Genomic DNA, 20,903 nt, shown 5'->3' on the forward strand with positions numbered 1-20,903 from the left:
ACACAGATGAATCTCCGGCACAAAGCCCTTCCCTAGCTTGAGCAGTGTGTGTGTGTGTGTGTGTGTGTGTGTGTGTGTGTGTGTGTGTGTGTGTGTAACCCCAGGGAGTGAGCACACTGTCCTACACGGGCTGGGTTTCCAGCAGCCCCTTGGCGCAAGCAGACAGCCGGGCCCTCTCCTTTCCTGCCCTGCCCACCCCAGAACCAGCCGCACTGCTGCTTCCTAAACACTTCAGCTCCAGGACCCTCTCCCTGGCTCGCTGGCCACCCAGGCGGCACTGTCCCACCTCCACACCCCCTGGGCTCTGCTACTTGGGACCTCAGGACCTTGCCACGCACCTGCACCCCGTACTGGCTTGCAGGGTTTGGAGGAGCCAGGGCAGGGCTTGTCCTCAGTCCGCCGCGGGGAGAGTCCGGTTTGCGGGGGTTGGGATGGGATGGCGAGGAGCAGGGGGACCCCTAGGACCCTCGCCCCGTGTTCTTGGTACCGCTTCTGCGTCTCGCAGGACCCTGGACCTGGGCGTGCGCAGCATCCCCAGCTCCTCGGGAACTGAGGGGCCTGGTCATACTGGTGGGAGGGGAGACACATTTGGCAGGATTAACACGCCACGGGGAAGAGCGCAGGATGTCTGCATTCTTAACATCCCCCCAGACGGCCCAGGGATGGCACAGTGAGCTGCTCTGCTTACGGGTGGGGAAACTGAGGCTCAGAGATGCAAAGCGGGAGCCCAAGGTCACGCGGACCGTCCGGCTATGGGGGACGCGGGTGGCCGGGTGGAGACGCGCGTGGGCTGTGCGCGCCTAGCCAGGCGGCTCCGGGCTCCGCTGTCGCAGCGCGGTCGCCGGAGGATCGCGGCGGGGGCGCGGGCGGCACCAGTGCGCAGGCGCGGCGGGCAGGAGGGGACGCGCTCGGGGCGCGCGCGCGGGGCAGCAGGCGCCCCAAATCGGCCCGCCCGCCCCGGCGCCTCGCCGCCCGCCCGCCCCGGCGCCCCGGCCGGCGAGGGGCGCGCCCGCTGCATGGCGCTGAGATGGCGGGGGCGCCGCGCGGCCGAGGCGGCGGCGGAGGCGGAGGCGGAGGCAGCAGCGGAGGCGGTGGGGGCGAGCCCGGGGCCGCCGAGCGGGCGGCCGAGTCGGGCTGCCGGCGCGGGCTGCGGGCGTGCGACGAGGAGTTCGCGTGCCCCGAGCTGGAGGCGCTGTTCCGTGGCTACACGCTGCGGCTGGAGCAGGCGGCCACGCTGAAGGCGCTGGCAATGCTCAGCCTGCTGGCGGGCGCGCTGGCGCTGGCTGAGCTGCTGGGCGCGCCGGGGCCCGCGCCCGGCCTGGCCAAGGGCTCGCACCCCGTGCACTGCGTGCTGTTCTTGGCGCTGCTCGTGGTGACCAACGTCCGCTCGCTGCAGGTGCCGCAGCTGCAGCAGGTCGGCCAGCTGGCGCTGTTCTTCAGCCTCACCTTCGCGCTGCTCTGCTGCCCCTTCGCGCTCGGTGGCCCCTCCGGGTTCCATGCCGGGACGGCTTCAGGGCCGGCGGCCGCGGACCAGGGCGTCTGGCAGCTCCTCCTTGTCACCTTCGTGTCCTACGCCCTGCTGCCTGTGCGCAGCCTGCTGGCCATTGGCTTCGGGCTTGTGGTGGCCGCCTCGCATTTGCTGGTCACAGCCACCTTGGTCCCCGCCAAGCGCCCACGTCTCTGGAGAACAGTAAGTGCCGCCGCGCGTTCCCCCTAGAGTCTGGGACACACCTGCCAGGGAGGGACTGGGAAAGCTGGAAACCAGGCGCGCATCTACCTACTGGGCAGGTGGGGAACTGAAGCTCGGATCTTTTTTGGGGCGGAGGCGTTCAAGGTCACTCAGTGACTTGGAACACAGTGGGGTTGGCACCCTGGGGCTGGGCTCTTTTCTGAGTCACAGTCCACCAAGCACCTCTGGGTGTGGGACGTGGGGACGGGAGACGGACGTGGAGAGCGCAGGATTGCCCCAAGGTCAGGCAGCTGGTGAGCAGCCAGGCCGGGCGGGAGCCGGGTCCGCGGTTCTGGATGCACCGGTTACCGCAGGTGGGGTGGAAACTGGGCGCAGAGTGGGTCCGGGCGGACAGGGCTCCTCGCCCGCTTTGCGCACAGCCCGGGGCTCCTCTCCTGGGTGCGCCTGGGGAGAGCGCGCGCGCTCCAGGTTCTCAGAGACCCCTCCCGGCACTGAGGGTCCCCAGGGGGCGTGGGCGAGGAAGGGGAAAGGGACTTTGGCCCTTTGGTGGACCCCCTCGTGTCCAGAAGGACCGAGTTTGCCAAGGTCGCACATAGCTCTGGTCTCCACGGCCCCCGGTCCGCTGGTCCGCGGTCCGTCGCGGCTCCGGCCTCGCTCGTAAAGCCGAACTTTGTCACTGTCGCCGTCTGGGCTGGGTGGGCGAGCTGGTGGCGAGAACGCGCGGTCTCTTCCCGCGGGCTCCTCCTTTGCCGTATGCAGCTTTCGGAGCTTCTCCAGCCTTTCCGCGGGGTGCAGCCCCCCTTCTGTGTCTGCCTCGGGTTGCGTTTTACCCAGAGGGTGGTGGGAACACGAGGGGTGGGGGAGAGAAGGTGTCAGGTGGAGGAGGAGGTGGGGAAAGAGGGTGAGGAGGAGAAGCTGGACGTATAAGACACCTGGTGGGGGTTGGGAATCAGGCAGCTGGGGCTGGGGCCAAGAGAGGAAGGCCCCCACCCCGGGCGGTGGTGCCCTGGTCACTCCCTGGATGCACGTGGTCGGAGGAGCCCAGTGGAGAGACAATTCTGGATCTGGATTTCGGGGCGGAGAGGGGAGGGGCTGGGAGGACCTGGAGTGGGCCTGGGGGAGAGGAAGGGAAGTAGGGACAAAACAGAGAAGGGAAAATGGGCAGGGCTGCTAGCCCAGAGGAATGGGGGAGGGGGTTGGGTAGGTTCGGAAGCCGGTTCACAGGCCCCGCCCCCTAGCCGCCTGTGGGTAGCACCTGGCCTTGCTTGACCTTCTGGGAAGAGTCACTCCTGCAGCTTTCCCTCCACCACTCTCCTGTCCATTGTGTTTGGCCCCCACAGCTAGCTTCCTGCCCTCGTGTGGTCCCCTCAACCTCCGACAACCTCCCTAAGAGGACTGGATGGGAGGCACAGAGGCCAGGTCGCTGGGGGTGCGGAGGGCCCGCCTGGAGTTCCATGGGCCCTGAGTGTGGCCGCAGGGGTGGCGGGTACTATGAAGGGCTCATGGTTGGTTACCGCGTTTCCAGTGAAAAATGTCTGTGCAGCCTCCAGAGCCTCTTTTATAAAGATTTTATTTATTTATCTTTAGAGGGGAAGGGAAGGAAAGAGGGAGAGAAACATCAGTGTATGGTTGCCTCTGTATAGACGGAATGTACGTATGCATCCCCTGCTGGGAACTGGCCTGCAACCCAGGCATGTGCCCTGATGGAATCCAACTGCGATCTTTTGGTTCGAGGGCCTGCACGAAATCCACTGAGCTACACCAGCCAGGGCTAGAGCCTCTTTTAGAGAATCGAAGGTTAAAGGGAAGAGGAGACGGTCTTCCTCCCAGAGGTGGGGCACCCCCGAGTTCTAGGGAAGGCCTGTCCTGCTCTTGGGAACCAGCCACCTGGACCCGCTGCCCCTCCCCCACCCTCCCGGGCAGTGCAGGCCTTTCCCTGGCCGAGCTTCAGCAAAATTGCCTCCAGTAAAGAGCACCATAGCTGCCTGCTTGTGGCGAAGGCAAGGGTCTCACATGGAAAAGCTTGTATGGGAGTCTCCTGCCACTTTTTTAGAACACGTCTGGATTCGCACTGGACGCAGGTGGTGGCAACAGTGGTGACCGATGGAAGGTGGGCTCGGAGAAACCAGTGGCGAGGGAACTGGGCGACTTTCCTGAGGCCAGTGAAGACGGTGGCTCCCATGTGGCACCCCTGCCCCTGCCCCCTCCCCACTGCCCGCAGTGCTCGCCTGCTGAGAGCACCCTCCCCGAGCACCCAGCCTCGCCCACACCTGCTGGCAGGTGGCCTCTCCCTGTGTTGTCTCCCTCATCCCTGCGGGCGCCCCCCCCTTGGGGCTGTGTGAGTGGAGGTTGCTGGGGAGCAGGTGAGCAGCAGTCTCCTGGGGGCGGGGTGATGAGGTGCAGGGAAGCCCCTGAGTGTGCGAATACAGGCACTAATTGGGGGAGACGCCCCCCTTGCCCACTGGACACTGATCCTTGGGCAGGTCATGGGGCTCCCTCTCCAGGCGAGCGGCTTAGACAGTGTTCGCTGGGTGGCAGGTGCTCAGGGCCCACCCGGCTGGAGTGGAGGGAAGGTGGGATGCAGGTGGGTGTGCGGCATGACAAGGTTGGGCTCCCAGCTGACCCGCCCCAACTCAACCAGCGATTTCCCCCTTGACCACACTGTCCTGCTTCCCCCAACCCTTGTGCCCCCTCCCTGGTCTGTCCCTCAGCCACTCTGTCCCACTCCGACCTCAGTGGAGTCCATTGTGTTTGGCCCCCACAGCTAGCTTCCTGCCCCCGTGTGGTCCCCTCAACCCCTGACAACCTCCCTAAGAGGACTGGATGGGAGCCACAGAGGCCAGGTCGCTGGGGGTGCGGAGGGCCCTCCCCCATTCCTGCCCCTCTGGCCAGCCGAAGTCCTGCTTTCTGGAAAGGCCACGGCTGCCCGGCCCAGGATGGACTGGGCTCCTCCACCTGATGGTGCCCACCCGAGGTGATGACAGCTGAGAGTGCCAGGCCAGGGCCCTCGGGCACCAGGGTGCTGGGCAGGGAGCCATCTTGGGGGAGGGGTTGCTGCTGCCTGGCAGGAGGACCGAGGTACCACGTGTCGTGCGTTCTGCGTGTTCAAGACGTTAAGTGGAGGCTGGGAGCCGAAATGGTCACATGTCCCCTGGGAAGATGTGCTATCTGAGTGGAATGTGTCCCACTGGGCACCGTAAGCCCGCTCAGCACAGTTCAAATATTGACTCTGCAAAATGCGCTTTATTGTCTCATCCGTGCTGGCCTTCCACCTGCCACCAGTGCCTCCGAAAACGACTGGCTTCAGCGTGTGTCCAAACACAGCAGATGGCTGGTCTCAGCACGAAGATCTCCCCTGGTCACGGGGACCCAGGCCTCCGGCACAGCCGCCAGCTTGGCTGGCAGTGCCAGGAACCAGCCTCACGGTGGCTCCCTGGCACCCAGCTCCAGATCTAAACCCGATGCCCATGCGGAGAGTCCAGCTGGGAGTCAGTGCTTGGGGTTAGAGGGACTGGAGGTGTCTGAAGCCACAGGGAAGGTGACCAGGGTCTGCTAGAGAGGACAGGGTCTTGCGGGGGTGTTCAGGGTCAAGGGGGCCACTGCTGTGTGTCCATTTGTGGGGGTAGCTGGCCCTCTGGCTGGCAGAGGGTGTTTGTGCGGCGGTCTCCAGGAGACTCCCTCTCATGTCTGTCTGAGGTGGGCAGGCCTGTGCTCCGCTCTGGCAGGGTCCAGACCCAGCTGGCTCTGTCTAGCTCGCTGATGACAACCCCCCACACCACAGGTTCGTGTTAACAGGAGGGGCTCCGGCACGTCTGCCGAGTGGGGCCCCTGCCCACCGGCCTTGCTTTCTCCCTTCCAGCTTGGCGCCAACGCCCTGCTCTTCGTGGGCGTGAACATGTATGGGGTGTGCGCCAGGGTCCTGGCCCAGCGCTCCCAGCGGAGGGCCTTCCTGCAGGCGCGGACCTGCATCGAGGACCGGCTGCGGCTGGAGGACGAGAACGAGAAGCAGGTGGGTGTGCCCAGCCTCCGGTCTGGGCCTCTGCGTTGAAGTGCGGCCTTTCGCAGTGTCAGGCGCCTGGGCCATTATCCTCACTGGTCTCACCTGGTGCTTCTGGCAGAGCGTTTCGAGGTCAGACTGTGAGCCAGGTCGCTCACTTCCCAGGAGGTCACTGGTGGGTCCTGGGCGTGGGCCAGTCAGCTTCCTGACCTGCCGCCTCTGCTGACAGAGGTGCAGCCTGGGCTCTGTCACAGGGCAGCTGTCTCTCTGGGCGGCTTTGCCACTTGTCGCTGGAGCTCAAGCCCACTCCTGCTGTGCTGGCCCCGCACCTTCAGCTGAACTTTGGGGGGTGGTGCTCGAGCTCTGATGGGGCTGGACCACCTCGCAGTGCACTCGGGTGCCAGCAGGCTCAGGCCGAGGCTCCCTGGTGAGGGATGAGGGTGCTTAGGTGCACGGAGCAGGTGTTCCGCAGGGCAGGTCTGCACCTGTGTGGCCACCATGGGCCAACAGGGCTTGTGTGGGGGGGACACTGAAGGATGTGCCCTGAAATTCAGACATCCAGTGTTGGGCCCCGAGTCTGTCCCAGCGGCTGGACTGTGTTGCTTGGGGACAGGATTTGGCGTCTGTGGCCGGGATCATCCTGCATATCCTGGGCCTGTTGAGGCTGAGTTTGGGGCAACCCCATGAGGAGGGGGTGTCTGCAGCAGTACTAGACCCCTCCTTGGTTTAGAAGGAAGAGCATTGCTGTTGAGGGAAGTCACGTGAGAAGGAGGTCTGAGCTCTTTGGCTGCAGAACCTGTGTTTGGATTGGCTTTGCAGCCTGGGCCCCACGGTCCGGATGGGCACGGCCTCCTTCAGTGTCTCGCCATGAAAATAGCCCAGATGGGCAGTGGAGAATGCCACCATCCACCTTCCAGGGCAGCCTCGGGACCGGGGGCAGGGCGAGGGTGGGCGGGGCTTGTCTGCCCACCAGACACTTCACCTCTGGAAGGCTCTCTGCTCCTCATCGAAAAAGCTGCCCATGTCCCTGTGTCCCTGTGGCTGAGCCCCATGACAGGACCTTGGTCCTCGATGCTGAAGGGACCCCTCCTCCCGAGTGTCCAGCTGCAGGACACAGTCCTGGCGGGACAGATAAGCTGTTCCTTCTGGCTGGGTTTTGGGCTCTGTCAGCTCATTCAGGTCTCTGCTTCGTCGCTGTGTCCCTGCTTCACGAAGGGACTTGGTTCTGCCTTGTGTCTGGGAATGGACCTTTCCTGACTTGGGCAGGGGTGGGGGGGTGGGGAACGAGGCAGAAGGAAGCCAGCGAGGAGGGGGCACAGTGGAGGCCGGAGCCCGGGGCCTACACCTCAGGTCGCCTCACTCTAAAAAGCGCCCCCAGGGCTCTGGGTAGAAGGACCCCCCAGGGAACCTGTCCACAGGCTGTGGAGGCCTGGGAGCCTCTGTCCATGTGGGAACGGACTGTCAGCCTCGGCTCTTTGAAGTGGGAAGAATCCTCGGAGCCCCGATCCAGAAGAAAGGGCGGCAGAAATAAGAGCCTCAGGGACGGGCCGCGTGGCCGCAGGTAAAGGCAGGTTAAAAATAGATAACAGGGAGACACTGGGAACGATCAGACGCTGACACGTGGACTGATTCCCAGAACGGGGTCAGTTACTGCAGGCGACTCGGGGAGAGAGGGAAGTCTGGAGTGTGCTGGGACTCAGCGGCAGCAAGTGTATGGAAACAGCGTCGTTTCAGGAACGGCCTAGAGACGGGACCACCCAGGAGGCAGACCTGTGGGACCGGTGTTGTCACAGTCCAAGTGGAGGTCCAGCTGGGCCACCCTTGGCTTAATTTCCTTTTCTTTCCTGCACTGGCCGGACCGTCCAGGGCTGCGCAGACGCTGCTCACCAGTGAGGTGTTAGCTGGGGCCTCTTGCCGGATGTCCCTCCCTCAGATGAAGAAGTCCCGTCTTTTCTTCATTTCCTGAGACTTTCTGTCGTGAGTGGGTTTTGCCGAGTTTTTTCCGGCAGCGACTGCCCTGTGAGCGGCACTGGTGTCCTGTCACATGTGGTGTGATGAAGACTGATGTTTCGGTGCTGAACCAGCGCAGCGCCCCCGAGGCAGGTTTTCAGGTCTTGCTGAAAGGCTGACAGTTGTGTTACAGGTTTTGTATCTCTATTCTTCAGGGACATCGGTCTGCAGGTTTCTCTTCCTGTCTTGGTGTGATTTTGGTGTCAGGTAATACTAACTTTACAAAATGAATTGGGATGTATTCCTTCATCTTTTATGGGAGACTTAATGTAGAATTAGTGTTAGTTAATTCTTTTTTAAGTGCTTGGTATATATGTCCAGTAGAGCCATTTGGCTCTGGAGAGTTCTTTCTTACGAGTTTTTATATTAAGCATTCAATTTCCTTAATAGTTATACAGCTACTCAAATATTTTACTCATAGTGCTTGTTTCACATTCAGGGAATTGTCATAATTTACGTTTTTAGAGACATCGGTGTATTTATTTCTTCCAAATTTATGCGTGAAGAGCCGTTACTGCTCCCTCTGGCCTGTGATGTCTTTGGGGCCAGTAGTGACGTGTCATTTCACCCCTGATCCCTTGCGTTTCTGGGGACTCATCCGCGTCCCCGCTGGGCCCACCCTTCTTGGGAGGATGGCCTCACTGATTCCATGTGGGGTCTGAACTCCTTTCTTTGGTTTTCTTCCCAAAGCCAGTGGAAGGGGGCTTGAGAACTGAGGGAGGAGCGGGCCTCAGGCCCTGTGCGGCTGGACCGCCAAGGCTAGCAGGGCGAGTCCGAGGCTGGAGGAGAAAGCTGTGGCCCAGGTGGGCGGCAGAGTCCGGGTGGTGCCCCTGCAGAGCAGCCCAGGCCTTGCTCCTGTCCCCTGGGGAAAGAACATCTGACCCCTGGGGCCAGGGAGAAATCAGAGGATGAGGCTGGGAGAAAAAATGCCACATTGCCTCCAAAGCTGCTTATCTCTGCAAGAACAGGACCCCTTTTTGTCCCAGAGATGGGGACTCTCAGTGGTCCTCTCAGTGTGGACAAGGTGGGGGTCGAGCACAGGGCTGGCAACCTGGGCCCCCTCCTGTGACTGGCTGCCTTGGAGAAGCTGGGACACATGGTGAGCGACTGGGCTGGGGCAGGCAGGGTGCTGTGAGTGGCTGGTGTTCTGGGGGCGCCTGCCCTGCACTCCGGGATTGAGTTCCCTGTGCAGCGACTGTCCAGGCCAGGGATTCTGGGGCCAAGAAGGGGCTGCAGGGCTGGGCCCCATGCAGGCCATGCGTGAGGAGGGCCGCAGGCCTGGGGGGGTGCCCTGAGGATAGGCAGAGTGGGCCCCGTGTGGCACACCATGCGTCTCTCCCATCCAGGAGCGGCTGCTCATGAGCCTTCTGCCCCGGAATGTTGCCATGGAGATGAAGGAGGACTTTCTGAAGCCCCCTGAGAGGATTTTCCACAAGATTTACATCCAGCGGCATGACAACGTGAGGTGGGGTGTGCTGGCTGGGGACCGTAGGCCTGGGAGCTGATGTGGTGTTGATGCAGGTCAGGGTGATGCAGGTGGGGGTGATGCAGGTGGGGGTGATGCAGGAGGTTGGGTAATGGTGGGGATGGTGGAGGAGGTGGGGAGTGGCTCAGGTGGTCAGAGGGCCCCAGTCTGAGGGCAGGAGGGGCAGGTGGGGTTCAGCAGCCCCAGGTGAGCACCTGCCTGGTGGGGAAACAGGTCCCACAGGGTGGAGTGGTGGCTTCCCCGATGATGCCTGCCACAGCTGCTTTCCCAGACTCAGCACCTCTCTTTCCCTTTGCTGGGGGAGGTGGAGTTCTGTCCCTGGGTTGGGTGTGGGCGTGGCTTTGGGCTGGCAGTGTCCAGCGTCAGGCTTGTCGCTGAGCCTGTTGCGGGCGGTGCCAGTCCCAGGGTAGGGGCTCTGTTCCTCTGTTCCTCCATCTGTTCATCCATGGTGGCACTGGGCAGGGCTTGTTGTCCCCGTGTTACAGGTGAGGAACGGCTCTTGAGTGAGCCAGCTCACCCCACACACCCTCCTGTTTGCTTGCTTGTTTTTAAAGTCTCTTAGAGTATTTTATTCTAATAAATGGTGCATTCCCTTTCAAGTACTTAGAACAGCTGAGTGTTGCTTATCGGAAGTAACACTGTACCCACCTGTCTCTCAGGCACGAGGGGGCAGCTCTCTGGGGTAGGTCTGGGGTCAGGCCGCCCTGCTCGCTGGGCCCCAGGACACAGACGGACGAGGAAACCTTGTCGTGTCTCTGTCCAGTGCTGCAGACCGGGTCCCTTGATCTGGTGCTTGCTCATTGAGGGCCCAGCTGTCTCTGTGTATGGCCCGCGTGGCTCACTGCCATGTGGCTGAGCTCAGGCCCACTGCCATGCCCCTCAGGGAGGACCAGAGCTGTCCTCCTAGAGAGGGGCCACTGAAGGCTGGGGGGGGGCCGGTGTGGGGCCAGCATCTGAGCCCGGGCAGGAGGAGCTTCCTGTGGACACTCAGCTCCATGTAATGCAATCACAACTTGCGGTCCCCGCCTGCATTGCCGCTCAGCTTTGTGGGTGAGGGGACTGAGGTCCCGCAACAGCCCCTGGCCGTGAGTGGTGCGGCTAAGGGACCAGGGTTGGCGGGGCTCTGTGTGGCTGCAGTGTCTCCTGCCTCTGGGACTACCAGGAGTCTGAGCCACCTTCCCGCCTCAGTATTCTCACCTGTAAAATGGGAAGAAGAGAACTTTGCTCTGCAGCCTGAGCCGAGGAATAAATGGGGAGAATTACTTTGAGGTGACCTGCCCAGGGTGACTGTAGGCAGGGGCAGGGTCGTCCCTTCTCTGAGGCGGGCATGCCAGGTGGATGGACAGCACACCTGTGTCTTGCAGCATCCTCTTCGCGGACATCGTGGGCTTCACGAGCTTGGCGTCGCAGTGCACGGCCCAGGAGCTGGTCAAGCTGCTCAATGAGCTCTTCGGCAAGTTTGATGAGCTGGCCACGGTAAGAGCAGCCCCTGCGCTGCTGGCCCTGGACCTGGGCCTGGCGTCACCCCTGTGCCAGTGCTCCGCTCGCTGACTCGCTGCTGGGGCTGGGCATGGGGTCTGCAGATGGGGGAGCGCCCACACTCGCCCCGCCAGGGAGGCGAGGCAATGGCCCACCTCGTCAGCACAGCCCCAGGCCTTGGACCGGACTGCCCTGCCCTCTGGGGGCATCTGCCCGAGTTTCCTTCACAGGAAAGCGGCCATCTTCATCCCTCAGTGTGATGTTAGGGCTCCGGCGTTTGGGATGCTTTTTACCACGTCGAGGACATTTCCTTCTATTCTCGGTTTGCAGAGTTTCTGCCGGAAATGGATGCTGGCTTTTGTCCAGCGCTTGATTGCGTCCACGGGACGCTCACGTGGATTTTCGTTGGCAGTCTGCTGATGCGGGGAACTGTGTGGACGTGTGATGGCTGTGGGAATGACCTTGGGTCCTGGGACAGCCCGACGCTGTTGTTCTGATGGGCTGTTGGCTTTATTTGCTCGGATTTTATTTAGAATTCCCTGTTCACGCTCCTGAAGGCTGTTCTCCTGCGGCTTCTTGCACCGTCGGCGCAGCTCAGGGTAGAGGGGGCTCCTGTTGTGGAGGGGCCTGGGGGACCCCTCCTGCGGAATTTTCTGGGGGAGTTTGCACAGTTTCTAACTGCAAACCCAGTGTCTTTAAATAGGGCCAGTCAGGTTACCTCTTTCCTTCTTCCTTAGATGAGCTTTGGTAGTTCCATTTTTTCTCGGTTGTCACAGCTGTAAGAATAAAGTTGCTCCCGTACTTCCCATCACCCTGAGACCCGCAGACGCCACGGCAACGCCATCGCTCCCGTTGCTGGTTTCAGGAGCTTGTGTCTTCATGGTCATTCTGGGCACAGGTCTGTCAGTTGTATTGATTTTCTTCAAGTGGTTTCCTTTGGTTTCATTGATTTCTCTACTCTATTTTAATGAATTCCTGTCTGGCTTGTTTTACTTTGCTTCTTTTGCTTATTTTGGTCTTGATTGCTCTTCTTGTTGTAGTTTCTGACACTAGAAACGAAGCTGTTGATTTGAGATCACTCCCCCCGCCGACATAGATAGGCAGCTGCGAACGTCCCCCGACACACTGTGGCGGCAGAACCCCCAAATCTCTGCGCTGTGCTTTTACTTTTATGGGGCTCAAAATACTTCTTCATTTCCCTTTCAATTTTCTTAGACCCATGGATTATTTAGAGGTGTATTTAGAGGTGGAGAGATTTTTTTCAAAGAACCTTTGTGTTTTTTACTTTAAATTTAAGTCCCCTGTGGTCAGAAAACACACTTTTTGGCTTGAATCCTCTTAAATTTATGCACCGAAGTTCAGTTTGGACCCTCCCCCTTGTCGGGGCGACAGTGAGGGGGCCACACGGCAGGGTGCCCCACCCCCTTGCTTACACTGTTCCTTTGCGTGGGGGTCGTGTCTTCCTCGCTGTGCCCTGTGTGCAGGCCTGGGAAAGCACACCCACAGCCTTCCCGGACGCCGCGGCGGTTAGACAAACATGTGCGTGTTTGCCTTGGTCTTCAGAGTGGCTGACGGTGTGTTTGTCCCTTATCCCCGGCCGGTGGCTGCAGACGTGCACAGATTTCTGACCTTTCCCCCACTTATTAGGCCTGTTTTAGATCTGTGTTTACGCATGTGTTTGGAAAGCTGTGTCCTTCTGCACCGATGGGGCAGCACCTGCCTGGGGCTGGGTCTCGCTCTACCACCCATGGCAGGTTGGGCCTGCCTGGATGTCAGCTTTCTTCACGGGAAAGTGAACGAGGTGGAAAAAGCAGATGTCTGTCTGGCCAGTTCTCAGAGGCTGTGGAGCAGCAGGGAGAGTTCTCCATATGCTGGCTGCAGGGATGAACCTGACCCCGGGTTGGCTTCAGTCTGAGGGCCACCTGGGCTGGCCCAGCCCTGCCGCTCAGTGTGACAGGCAACAGGAACCTCTCTGCAGCTCTGGGCATGACCCCGCCCTTCAGGGGCTGTTTCCGGTGGGAACCTGTCGCTCTGCTGTGTGTCCTCAGCCCCAGGGTGGCTGTTGGCACGCAGGGGTGCGTGGGACCCAGGACGGTGCAGGTGGCGCATGCATGGGGGCCCATTGCTCGCGTCCCTGGCCAGGTAGGAGGGTGGACGGCAGCAGAGGAGTCTACCAGCATGTCGCTGCCATAGCCCAATTTCAGGTGCACAACACACGGTTAGATGTCTGTACACCCTGGAAGTGACCCCCAAAGTCCAATGCCCACCTGACACCTTATGTGCTCGTCGAATTGTTGTTGATGGTCTCCGTGTCTCCACCATGAATCTGTGTTTCTGGGACTGGCCCCACCCCCAACCCACAGCAGAAAATGGACGGTTGACCGAAAAGCGGGCAGATGTTTGGAAGTCTGAGTGCCCGTCATTGGTATGGGGGTCACTTGTAGACACCCTACCCCGGCTGCCAGGAAATTGCTTCCTCAGCAGCTGGGCCCGAATCGGGTAATTCCAGCTCCCCTGCACCTGCCCACCCCCCAGGTGCCCCAGGTTCCAGAGCCGAGCCGCCTTCCCATAATTCGGTTCACCTGTTGGCTTCTAGACCCCCACCTGCCTCAGAAGGAACTGGGGCACCTTTGGGCTCTTCCTCCTGGGCCTGGGCAGGCAGACAGGTCAGGCCTGTGGGGAGCTCTCTGCCTGGAAAGGAGGGAGGGGCGGGGCACCTGGAGCCTGCAGACCACACTCGAGAGGCAGAGCACGAGGCCTTCCCGCCTGTCTCCACCCCCCCTCCCCCAGCTGACACTCCGGGTCACCTCTCACCCCTCCTGCCCCTCCCCAGCGCATCCCTCCCACAGCTTCCTCCCTCCTCTCTTTGCTTCGTTTGGGAACAGCTGTCCAGGCAACACGACACTGCCCTCAGGGACCCCCAGGCACCGAGTCCAGTACTTACAGGGAGGCTTTTGAACTAAAACATTGACCCCGTGAAAAGCACGTCGTTTGGTCTCTGAAGCCTGGTAGCAGATGCCAGGGCACTTGAGATTAATAAAACCAGAGGATGCATTTCACTTCCCCAGTCTGTTCTGGGCCATGTGGGGCTGGCCAGGGAGGGGTGCGGCTCTACTCTCAGGACAGCCTGATGCCCAGGAGTGGTGGCTCGGTGTCCGTCATTGGGGGGACTGTCCTGCTGGGGGGCTGCTGTCTCAGAGCGGCACCAAGAACGCGGAGGACCCTGGCATGTTGGGATCATCGCTGGCCTGCAGCTCTCCTCTGGGGTGGGGGGGGTCCCTGGGCTCCTGGAGGGGCAGGTCTGGGCAGGTCCCTCGGCTGCTCCCCAGGCCTGGTGAGGCCACCTACCTGTGATGATAGGGAGAAGGTGCCCGAGGGGCCGCCCCTCATGATGGACAGTGACGATGGAGACAGGTGGGGGAACATTCTAGATGTGCCAGGAAAGAGCCTGCTGCTGCCTGCTGGCCTGGAGCCTTGGGTGAGCATGGCCTGCAGGGGCCTGGTGCCGGCTCCACAGGGTGGGTGTCTGCCCCTCCCTCTGATTCCAGGCTCCCAGACACTGTCACAGGCCAGGCCGACCACAGCACGGCCTGTCCTGGGGCGGTGTGAGAGGGAAAGCCACTGTAGCACCTGGAGATTAAGTGGCCCCCTGTGGTCACAGGAGGCTGGGCGGCCAGGCCCCACCCTCCCTGTGGCCAGCTCGCCATGCTGGGGACTGCCTTCGGGGTTCAGGGGGAAGTAGAACCAGTGGTTGGCTTCCCAGGGCCCCACCTGATAGCAGAACATGTGCTTACCTCACTCCCTCTGTCTGCATGTCCCTGGTGTCCTCAAGCTGAGGGAGGTGCAGGGCTGAGGGGAGCTGGTGTTGGGTGGTGGTCTGGGCCATCCCTCGGGACAGCAGTGGGGGTTGTGTCCCTGGTTCCTTCTGCACCGTGCAACTGGCAGAGTGTCACAGGACCGAGGCGTGTGGGAGCCCGTGGGGCCCAGAGCCGAGTGCTTACCCCATGCCCGGTGGTGGTAGGGAACTCACAGATTCGAAGACACGCGTCAGCTGGTTTGTGTGCACACGGTGGGGCAGCATGAAGTGGGCGTCATGGTGCGTTCTCAGAACAGGGGTGGAGCTCCGACTCTGTGAGGTCATCTTGGGCACCGTCACAGGTGTGTGGAGCAGGGGCAGACGTGAGGGACAGTGGACAGATCGCAGAGAAAAGCGGCAAAGGCCACGCTGCTCACCAGTGGTTGTTTTGAGAAATGTCATTGTTTTTCATCAAAGGTGTTACTTTTGTTAACACCTAGCATGTTTGCTATTTTGTCTTGGGTACGCTTCGCACCGATATGCTTTAAAGACTCTCCCAGCTGTGTCTGCTCAGGTGGCAGGTCCCCACAGCTGTGATGCTGACAGGGGAGCTCCAAGCCATCAGGTGCTTGGACAGGGCGATGCAGAGCAGTTGGGCTAGTGATTTCCCGGGACAGAGCTCCGGCCACACGCCAGTGTCAGCTGAGCCTGCCCCGCAGCCTGGGACGAGTGTGAGAGGCTCTGATCTCTCTCTTGCCATCCCCAACCCAGCGGCCAGCAGGGTCCTGAGATTCTTACCGTTGCAAAAACATGACAGTGGGCTTCCTGTGGCATCCCTGGGTAGGTAGGGGTGAGGTCAGGGCTCTGGCCCATCAGGTGAATCCCTAGGGAGAGCTGCTCCCATGCCGGTGGACTTAGACGTGGGGCCGGAAGCTTCGGGGTGTGCAGATGCGTGTGGTCTGTCCTTCTCAGGGTGGGTGGGGGAATCTAGCGTGTTCTACAAGCATCATGGGGCGATCCTTGTTGCTGGTCCAGAGGGGCCTGTGCCAGCCCCTCTTGGGGGCGGAGCTGGCTCCCGGCTTGGGCGGGTCTGCCGCTTGGCCCAGCTTGCTCAGGGGCCGGTGGATGGATCCTTGCCTGGGGTAGGCAGAGGGTGGGTGTGGGAGAAGTGGAGTACTCCAGGACAACCCTGCTCACTGCCATGGGGGCTGCCCACCCTCCCAAGGCTGCCCTGCCTGTGGCACGTCCCCTTGGGAGGGGTGCTGGGGCCCTGGTGTTGAGCATGGGCTGTGGTCGTCGGGGGCGGGCCGGCCCCAGTGCATCCCTAACGTGCGGTCTGCCTGCAGGAGAACCACTGCCGGCGCATCAAGATCCTCGGGGACTGCTACTACTGCGTGTGCGGCCTGACCCAGCCCAAGAGCGACCACGCCCACTGCTGTGTGGAGATGGGCCTGGACATGATTGACACCATCACGTGAGTGCCCCCGGTGGCTGCGGCCTGGACACCCCACCTGCTCTGCCCTGGGAGACCCCTCGGGCATGAGCCGCCCCTCTGTCCCAGGGTCCCCTCTGCTGTGGCTGCAGAGAACCAGCCCACAGCAGAGGGGACCAGCAGAGGAGGTCCTGGCTGCCTTGTGGAGTGTGCATGACCAGCCTTTGAACTTTGTGGGGATTGTGTTTCTTTGTCCCTGGTTACCCTGGGGGTTGCCAAGGGTGGCTTAGCTCTGCAAGGAGAAGTCACCTTCATAGTGGAGCTGGTTGAGACGTGTGGGGTGGGCTGGGGAAAGCTGGCTCAGACCCCGAGGAGTTCCCATGCCCTTGGGTTCCTGGGGCAGGTGGCTGGGGCACAGGGCCTCTCTGTGTGGAGTGTTGCTGAAACGCCATAGGCCTGGCCTGCTCTGTCTCATTCCACCTTGTCTGGTCCTCTGATGGGGAGGAAGAGCCAGGACCTTCTGTCCAGTGAGGGGCGGCCTGGAGCTGGGGCCATTTCCAACTCCTGGCTTCTCCCATGGGGTCTGGACCTTTTGGGTGCCGCCTGTCCTTCCCTTCTGTTCCTTTTGCTGTTCTGACCCCTGTGGATCAGTAAATGATTTGGGGGGAGGCCTGACCCAGCTTCTGCTGGGAACCCTCTGGTGCTGTTCCCGCCTCCCTGGGTGGTCTCCCCAGGAGGGCCTCTTGGCCTTGCCTGTCGGGTCCCACAGCTGGGCTGGAGTCGGGGTTGATTGGCCCGTCACCGGCTGGGAGGGGGTCAGGGAACTTGGGTCTGTGGTCTGATCTTGGCGTCCACATGTTTGGGCAATTTGCTTCCGGCACCAGTGGACAGACTCACCACTGAAAGTTCCCCGTAGTTCCCGGGAGGCATATGAACCCTGGGGCTCCTCGCAGGCCATTCTGGAGCTTGGGGTCACACCGGTCTGTTTCTGGGGCTCCTGGGCCATGAGACTATCAGGTGTCACTGTGGCTGTTGCACTGGCCTCGGCCAGCAAGCTGGTGGGAGGGTCCCTGCCAGGTCACAGCACATAGGGCAGCACCCTCTCTCTCTGGGGCTGACCGGGTGGGCCGGGCATGATGCAATGTGACCTAGCCAGTGGCCGGGAGCCGGGGGACCTACCTGGGGTCACAGCTGGGGGCTGGGCTGACCAGGCTAGGAGACCCCATGCTTCTGGCCACCCAGGGGCCCCCGCTGGCCCTGCGGCAGGGACAGCACAAGACCTGGACCCAAGCTTGGGGCCCTGGAGGACTGAAGATGGAGCCACCGCCCACACCCGGGTCTGTGTTGCAGGTCCGTGGCTGAGGCCACTGAGGTGGACTTGAACATGCGTGTGGGGCTGCACACAGGCCGGGTGCTCTGCGGTGTCCTGGGCCTGCGCAAGTGGCAGTACGACGTGTGGTCCAACGACGTGACCCTGGCCAATGTCATGGAGGCTGCAGGCCTGCCTGGGTACAGCCCTGGTTGCAGCCCTGGGGGGGGGGTGCTGGGACTGGCAGCCTGTGCCTGCAGCTGCTGTCTAACCAGCTAAGCCAGACAGGAAAGGACTGGAGGGAGGGCCCCGGGGGCCCGGGCGCTGTCCAAGGTGCTGACCCTGGCCCCAGGTCTGCTTCTTTCCTTCCCAGGGCAGGGTTCGCACCCCGCTGGGTGTCGTCCCCTCTGGGTCCCTGCACTCCACACTCTCCAATCACAGCCCCTGGCTTTGGCCTCATGCTGTTCACACTGCACAAAGCCAAGGCTGGACCTTTTGTAAAGTCACTGAGATCAGGTTGGGAGGGTGGCCGGATGTGCCCGCAGTGGCTGCAGGTACCAGCTGTGGTGTCGAGGGTGACAGGGAGGCCAGACACATCCACATTGTGGGGACTTGGGGAGACCCCGTGTCCCTTGCTGCCGATGCCTTGCTGGATGCTGGGGCTGGGGCTGGGGCTGGGGCCTCCTGGCCTGGGGGCTCGGGGATAGGCTTGTGTCTCTGTCACCTCCCTGCCACGCTTTCCCCCACCTGTCCTGCTGCAGGCCTGGTGCTCTTTCCTCTCCCCTTGGTGCCTCTCATTCCCCCCCCCCCCCCCCACCGCAGCCATCCTGCAGTCCCTCCCTTCCTGTCCCCAGCATTCCTCGTGCAGCTTTCCCCTGGCCAGGGATACCTATGCCACCTCCCGCAGGACCTCGGCCCCACGAGGACCCCAGGCCTCAGGGCAGATCCCACTGTGACTCTGAGCTGCCCCATCTGCAGGAAGGTGCACATCACCGAGGCGACGCTGGCATGCCTGAATGGCGACTACGAGGTGGAGCCCGGCCACGGGCAGGAGAGGAACAGCTTCCTGAAAGCGCACAACATTGAGACCTTCTTCATCGTGCCCTCACACCGGCGCAAGGTGCTTCCCTGCGGCGCACTGCCCCTCTAGTCTGGGGCTCGGCTCATCAGGGAGACCTCCCCTCCAGTTCTAGGCCTGGCTTTGGCGTGTGTTGTGGGGAGGGGCCAGCATTCTGGGCCACCTCTGAGCCATGGGACCTCAGTGGCAGGGCCGTCCTTCGTCCTTTCGGGGCCTTCATTGTGTCTTACACAAAACAGGCGTGAGACCCCCACAGGGGCCAGGCCTCCGGAGACATGTGGACGGAGGGTCACATGCACATGGCAGGGCTGTGGCTATCTTAGGTGGAGTACCCAAGGTCACCACGCCCAGGGAGTGTGATGTGGGCAGGATTGAGGGTGACTGAGCCACTTCTGGGCTCAGGGGAGGGGCAGACACCCCACCCGCTGACAGCCACGCTGTGCCGAGAGGCAAGGAGCCTGAGCTCACGGCGCTTCTGCTGCGCCTGCACAGATATTTCCAGGGCTGATCCTCTCAGATATCAAGCCAGCGAAGAGGATGAAGTTCAAGACCGTGTGCTACCTGCTGGTGCAGCTCATGCAGTGCCGCAAGATGTTCAAGGCGGAGATCCCCTTCTCCAACGTCATGACGTGCGAGGACGATGACAAGGTAGGGTGGCGCGCCTTGTGCCACTTGCAGCCTCGCTAGCACCGCTCAGGGCTTCGTGATGGCCTGCGGGTTTTCATGGCCTGGTACCCCGCACGCTCACCGGTAAATCACGCTAAGATCTGCCCCATTGTCTGAATCTACCCTGGGTCATTCACGCGTCAGGGGGTCTGTTGCTGTCCCCTTGTTCCTGCCCTCGGTCTCCGGGAGACTGGCCAGGGCTGCCCTTCCATGGGGGCTGGGCAGGGCGTGTCTCTGGCCATCTCCTCTTGTGTGCACTCCTGTCTGGTTGATGGAACTCGGCCTCCAGCATTGACTGAGGCTCCCTCTGTAGGTGGCCTGGTCTGTGGCCTCGCTTCAGGGTTTTGGGTTCTGGGGTCAGTCAGAGTCCCCTTTGGATCTCCTGGTCTCTATTGGGGTCAGAGGCAGGGTCCTGGGGGAGAGCTGGGGGTTAAGTTGGGGTGCCCATGGGGTTCCTGAGCATCCACTCTAACCACATCCGCCTTGTGCCTGTGATTCTGGCCAGAGGCCCCAGTCCCCTCCAGGGGAGCCCCGGATTCTGAGGCAGGACAGCTGTGCCAGGCAGCTGGTGTGAGCGCTGGCCACCACTGCTGGGAGAGCTGCTGCCCGTGTCCCGCCCACGGCACCCCGGCTTGCGTCCGCCTCTGTCACAGCCCCAGGCCTGCCCCTCCATCTCGGAGTGCTGGGCTGCCCACCGCACATCCCGGCCCTGCCTCCAGGGCCCCTGCGCCTCTGAGGCTCTCTGCCTTCGAAAGGAATCTCACCGCCATGCTCCCCAGGCTTTTCAGGAAGAAGGATCCTCTGCAGACTCCCTGGGGTGGCTCGTTGCCTCGGGGATCCGTGGTGGCTCTGGCTGTGAGCCGAGTCTGTGGGAACTTGATCTGGAGATTCCTTAAGTGCAGTGTGGACAGCAAGTCCGCCAGCAGGTCCACCTTCTCCTCCACCCGGCTCTGGGACTCAGCTAGTGGTTTCCAGGCACCCCAGGAGTGCACGAGTGGGGGTTAGTAGCAGCCGGGCCCTGACGTGTCCGGGCAGGTGTGCCAACCCGGGACAGGAGCCTGGGTGCAGTGAGTGTCTGGAGTCACCTCTCTGGAAGTCCTTGCCCGTCCTGCCGCCCCTCCCACCCGGGTCCTCTGCCCACACCCCCAGGAGCACCTGTTGCTCTCAGGATCCATTTACGTCAAACGTTTGTCAGGTGTGAGGACGAGGTCAGGCTCTGTCCCTGGCTCCTGGGGGCCCAGCGGCTACGGCGCCGGGTATGGAAAGGCTTGCACACTCCAGGGGGTGGCCTTGGTGCTTCTGTCACAAAGACTGTCGGCCAGACTTGCATGGGGCTCTGAAGGGCCCTCTGTTCTGTCCCGCAGGTCTGTGCGTCTGTCCCCCAGGCAGCACCATGTGGTGTGGCTCCTGTGCTTACACAATGTCTGAAAGCAGTGCAGTGAGTCCTCCCACTTTTTACTTTTAAGAAAAATGAGCGATTCTTGTCCCTTTTCCTTTGTGTCTAACATGTAAAATAAGCGTGTTTGCTTACAAAACAGCCCTGCTGGGATCTGACAGAGACCAGGGTATGTCTCCGTGGGGACAGTCACTCGGGGAGCCGTTGGATCCGTGGACGTGTTGTGTCTCCCCACGAACGGCGATTGCCTTCGGCCTCTGTCACTGGCCTTGCTTGCAGGTTCTGTGGGTGTTTTGGGAGAGTTTTGCCTCGCATCCCGCCCTCTTGGTGAGTGGGCCTGCCCCTTAACACTGGTGTTCACAGGCTCGTTGCCTGTACCAAGAAATGCCACGTTCTCCCTCCTGCGTTCATCTTGTGCCCAGGAACCTTGTGGAGCCCACTCGTTAGTGCCAGGAGTTTTGTTTTATTTTGAACGTTCCTTGGGATTTTCCATGGCTATCACTTCTATGGACGGGGCTACCATTTGTAGATGAGGATGGTTCTAGTTCTTTCTTTCTGACCCAC

At 61.6% G+C, this 20,903-nt stretch overlaps 1 protein-coding gene across 7 annotated transcripts in view; it reads left to right on the forward strand.

Moving 5' to 3' along the window:
* The first annotated feature begins 894 nt into the window (after positions 1-894).
* The window catches only part of ADCY1 (adenylate cyclase 1), a 35,629-nt gene continuing 15,620 nt past the window's right edge, over positions 895-20,903 (forward strand). For 2 of the 7 annotated variants that reach the window (XM_037156006.2, XM_037156008.2), the window contains exons 1-8: positions 895-1,690; positions 5,550-5,699; positions 9,044-9,162; positions 10,548-10,659; positions 15,805-15,932; positions 17,241-17,399; positions 18,178-18,319; positions 18,770-18,925. In XM_037156006.2, the coding sequence (XP_037011901.2) occupies positions 1,028-1,690; positions 5,550-5,699; positions 9,044-9,162; positions 10,548-10,659; positions 15,805-15,932; positions 17,241-17,399; positions 18,178-18,319; positions 18,770-18,925 (1,629 nt within the window). In that variant the 5' untranslated portion in view covers positions 895-1,027. The other 5 variants (XM_037156007.2, XM_037156009.2, XM_037156010.2 and 2 more) reach the window with 5 other exon arrangements.

The sequence above is a fragment of the Artibeus jamaicensis genome, unplaced genomic scaffold (assembly GCF_021234435.1).
Source record: "Artibeus jamaicensis isolate MK-2021 breed Jamaican fruit bat unplaced genomic scaffold, CSHL_Jam_final contig_1016, whole genome shotgun sequence".
In the NCBI taxonomy this organism is placed as follows: Eukaryota; Metazoa; Chordata; class Mammalia; order Chiroptera; family Phyllostomidae; genus Artibeus; species Artibeus jamaicensis.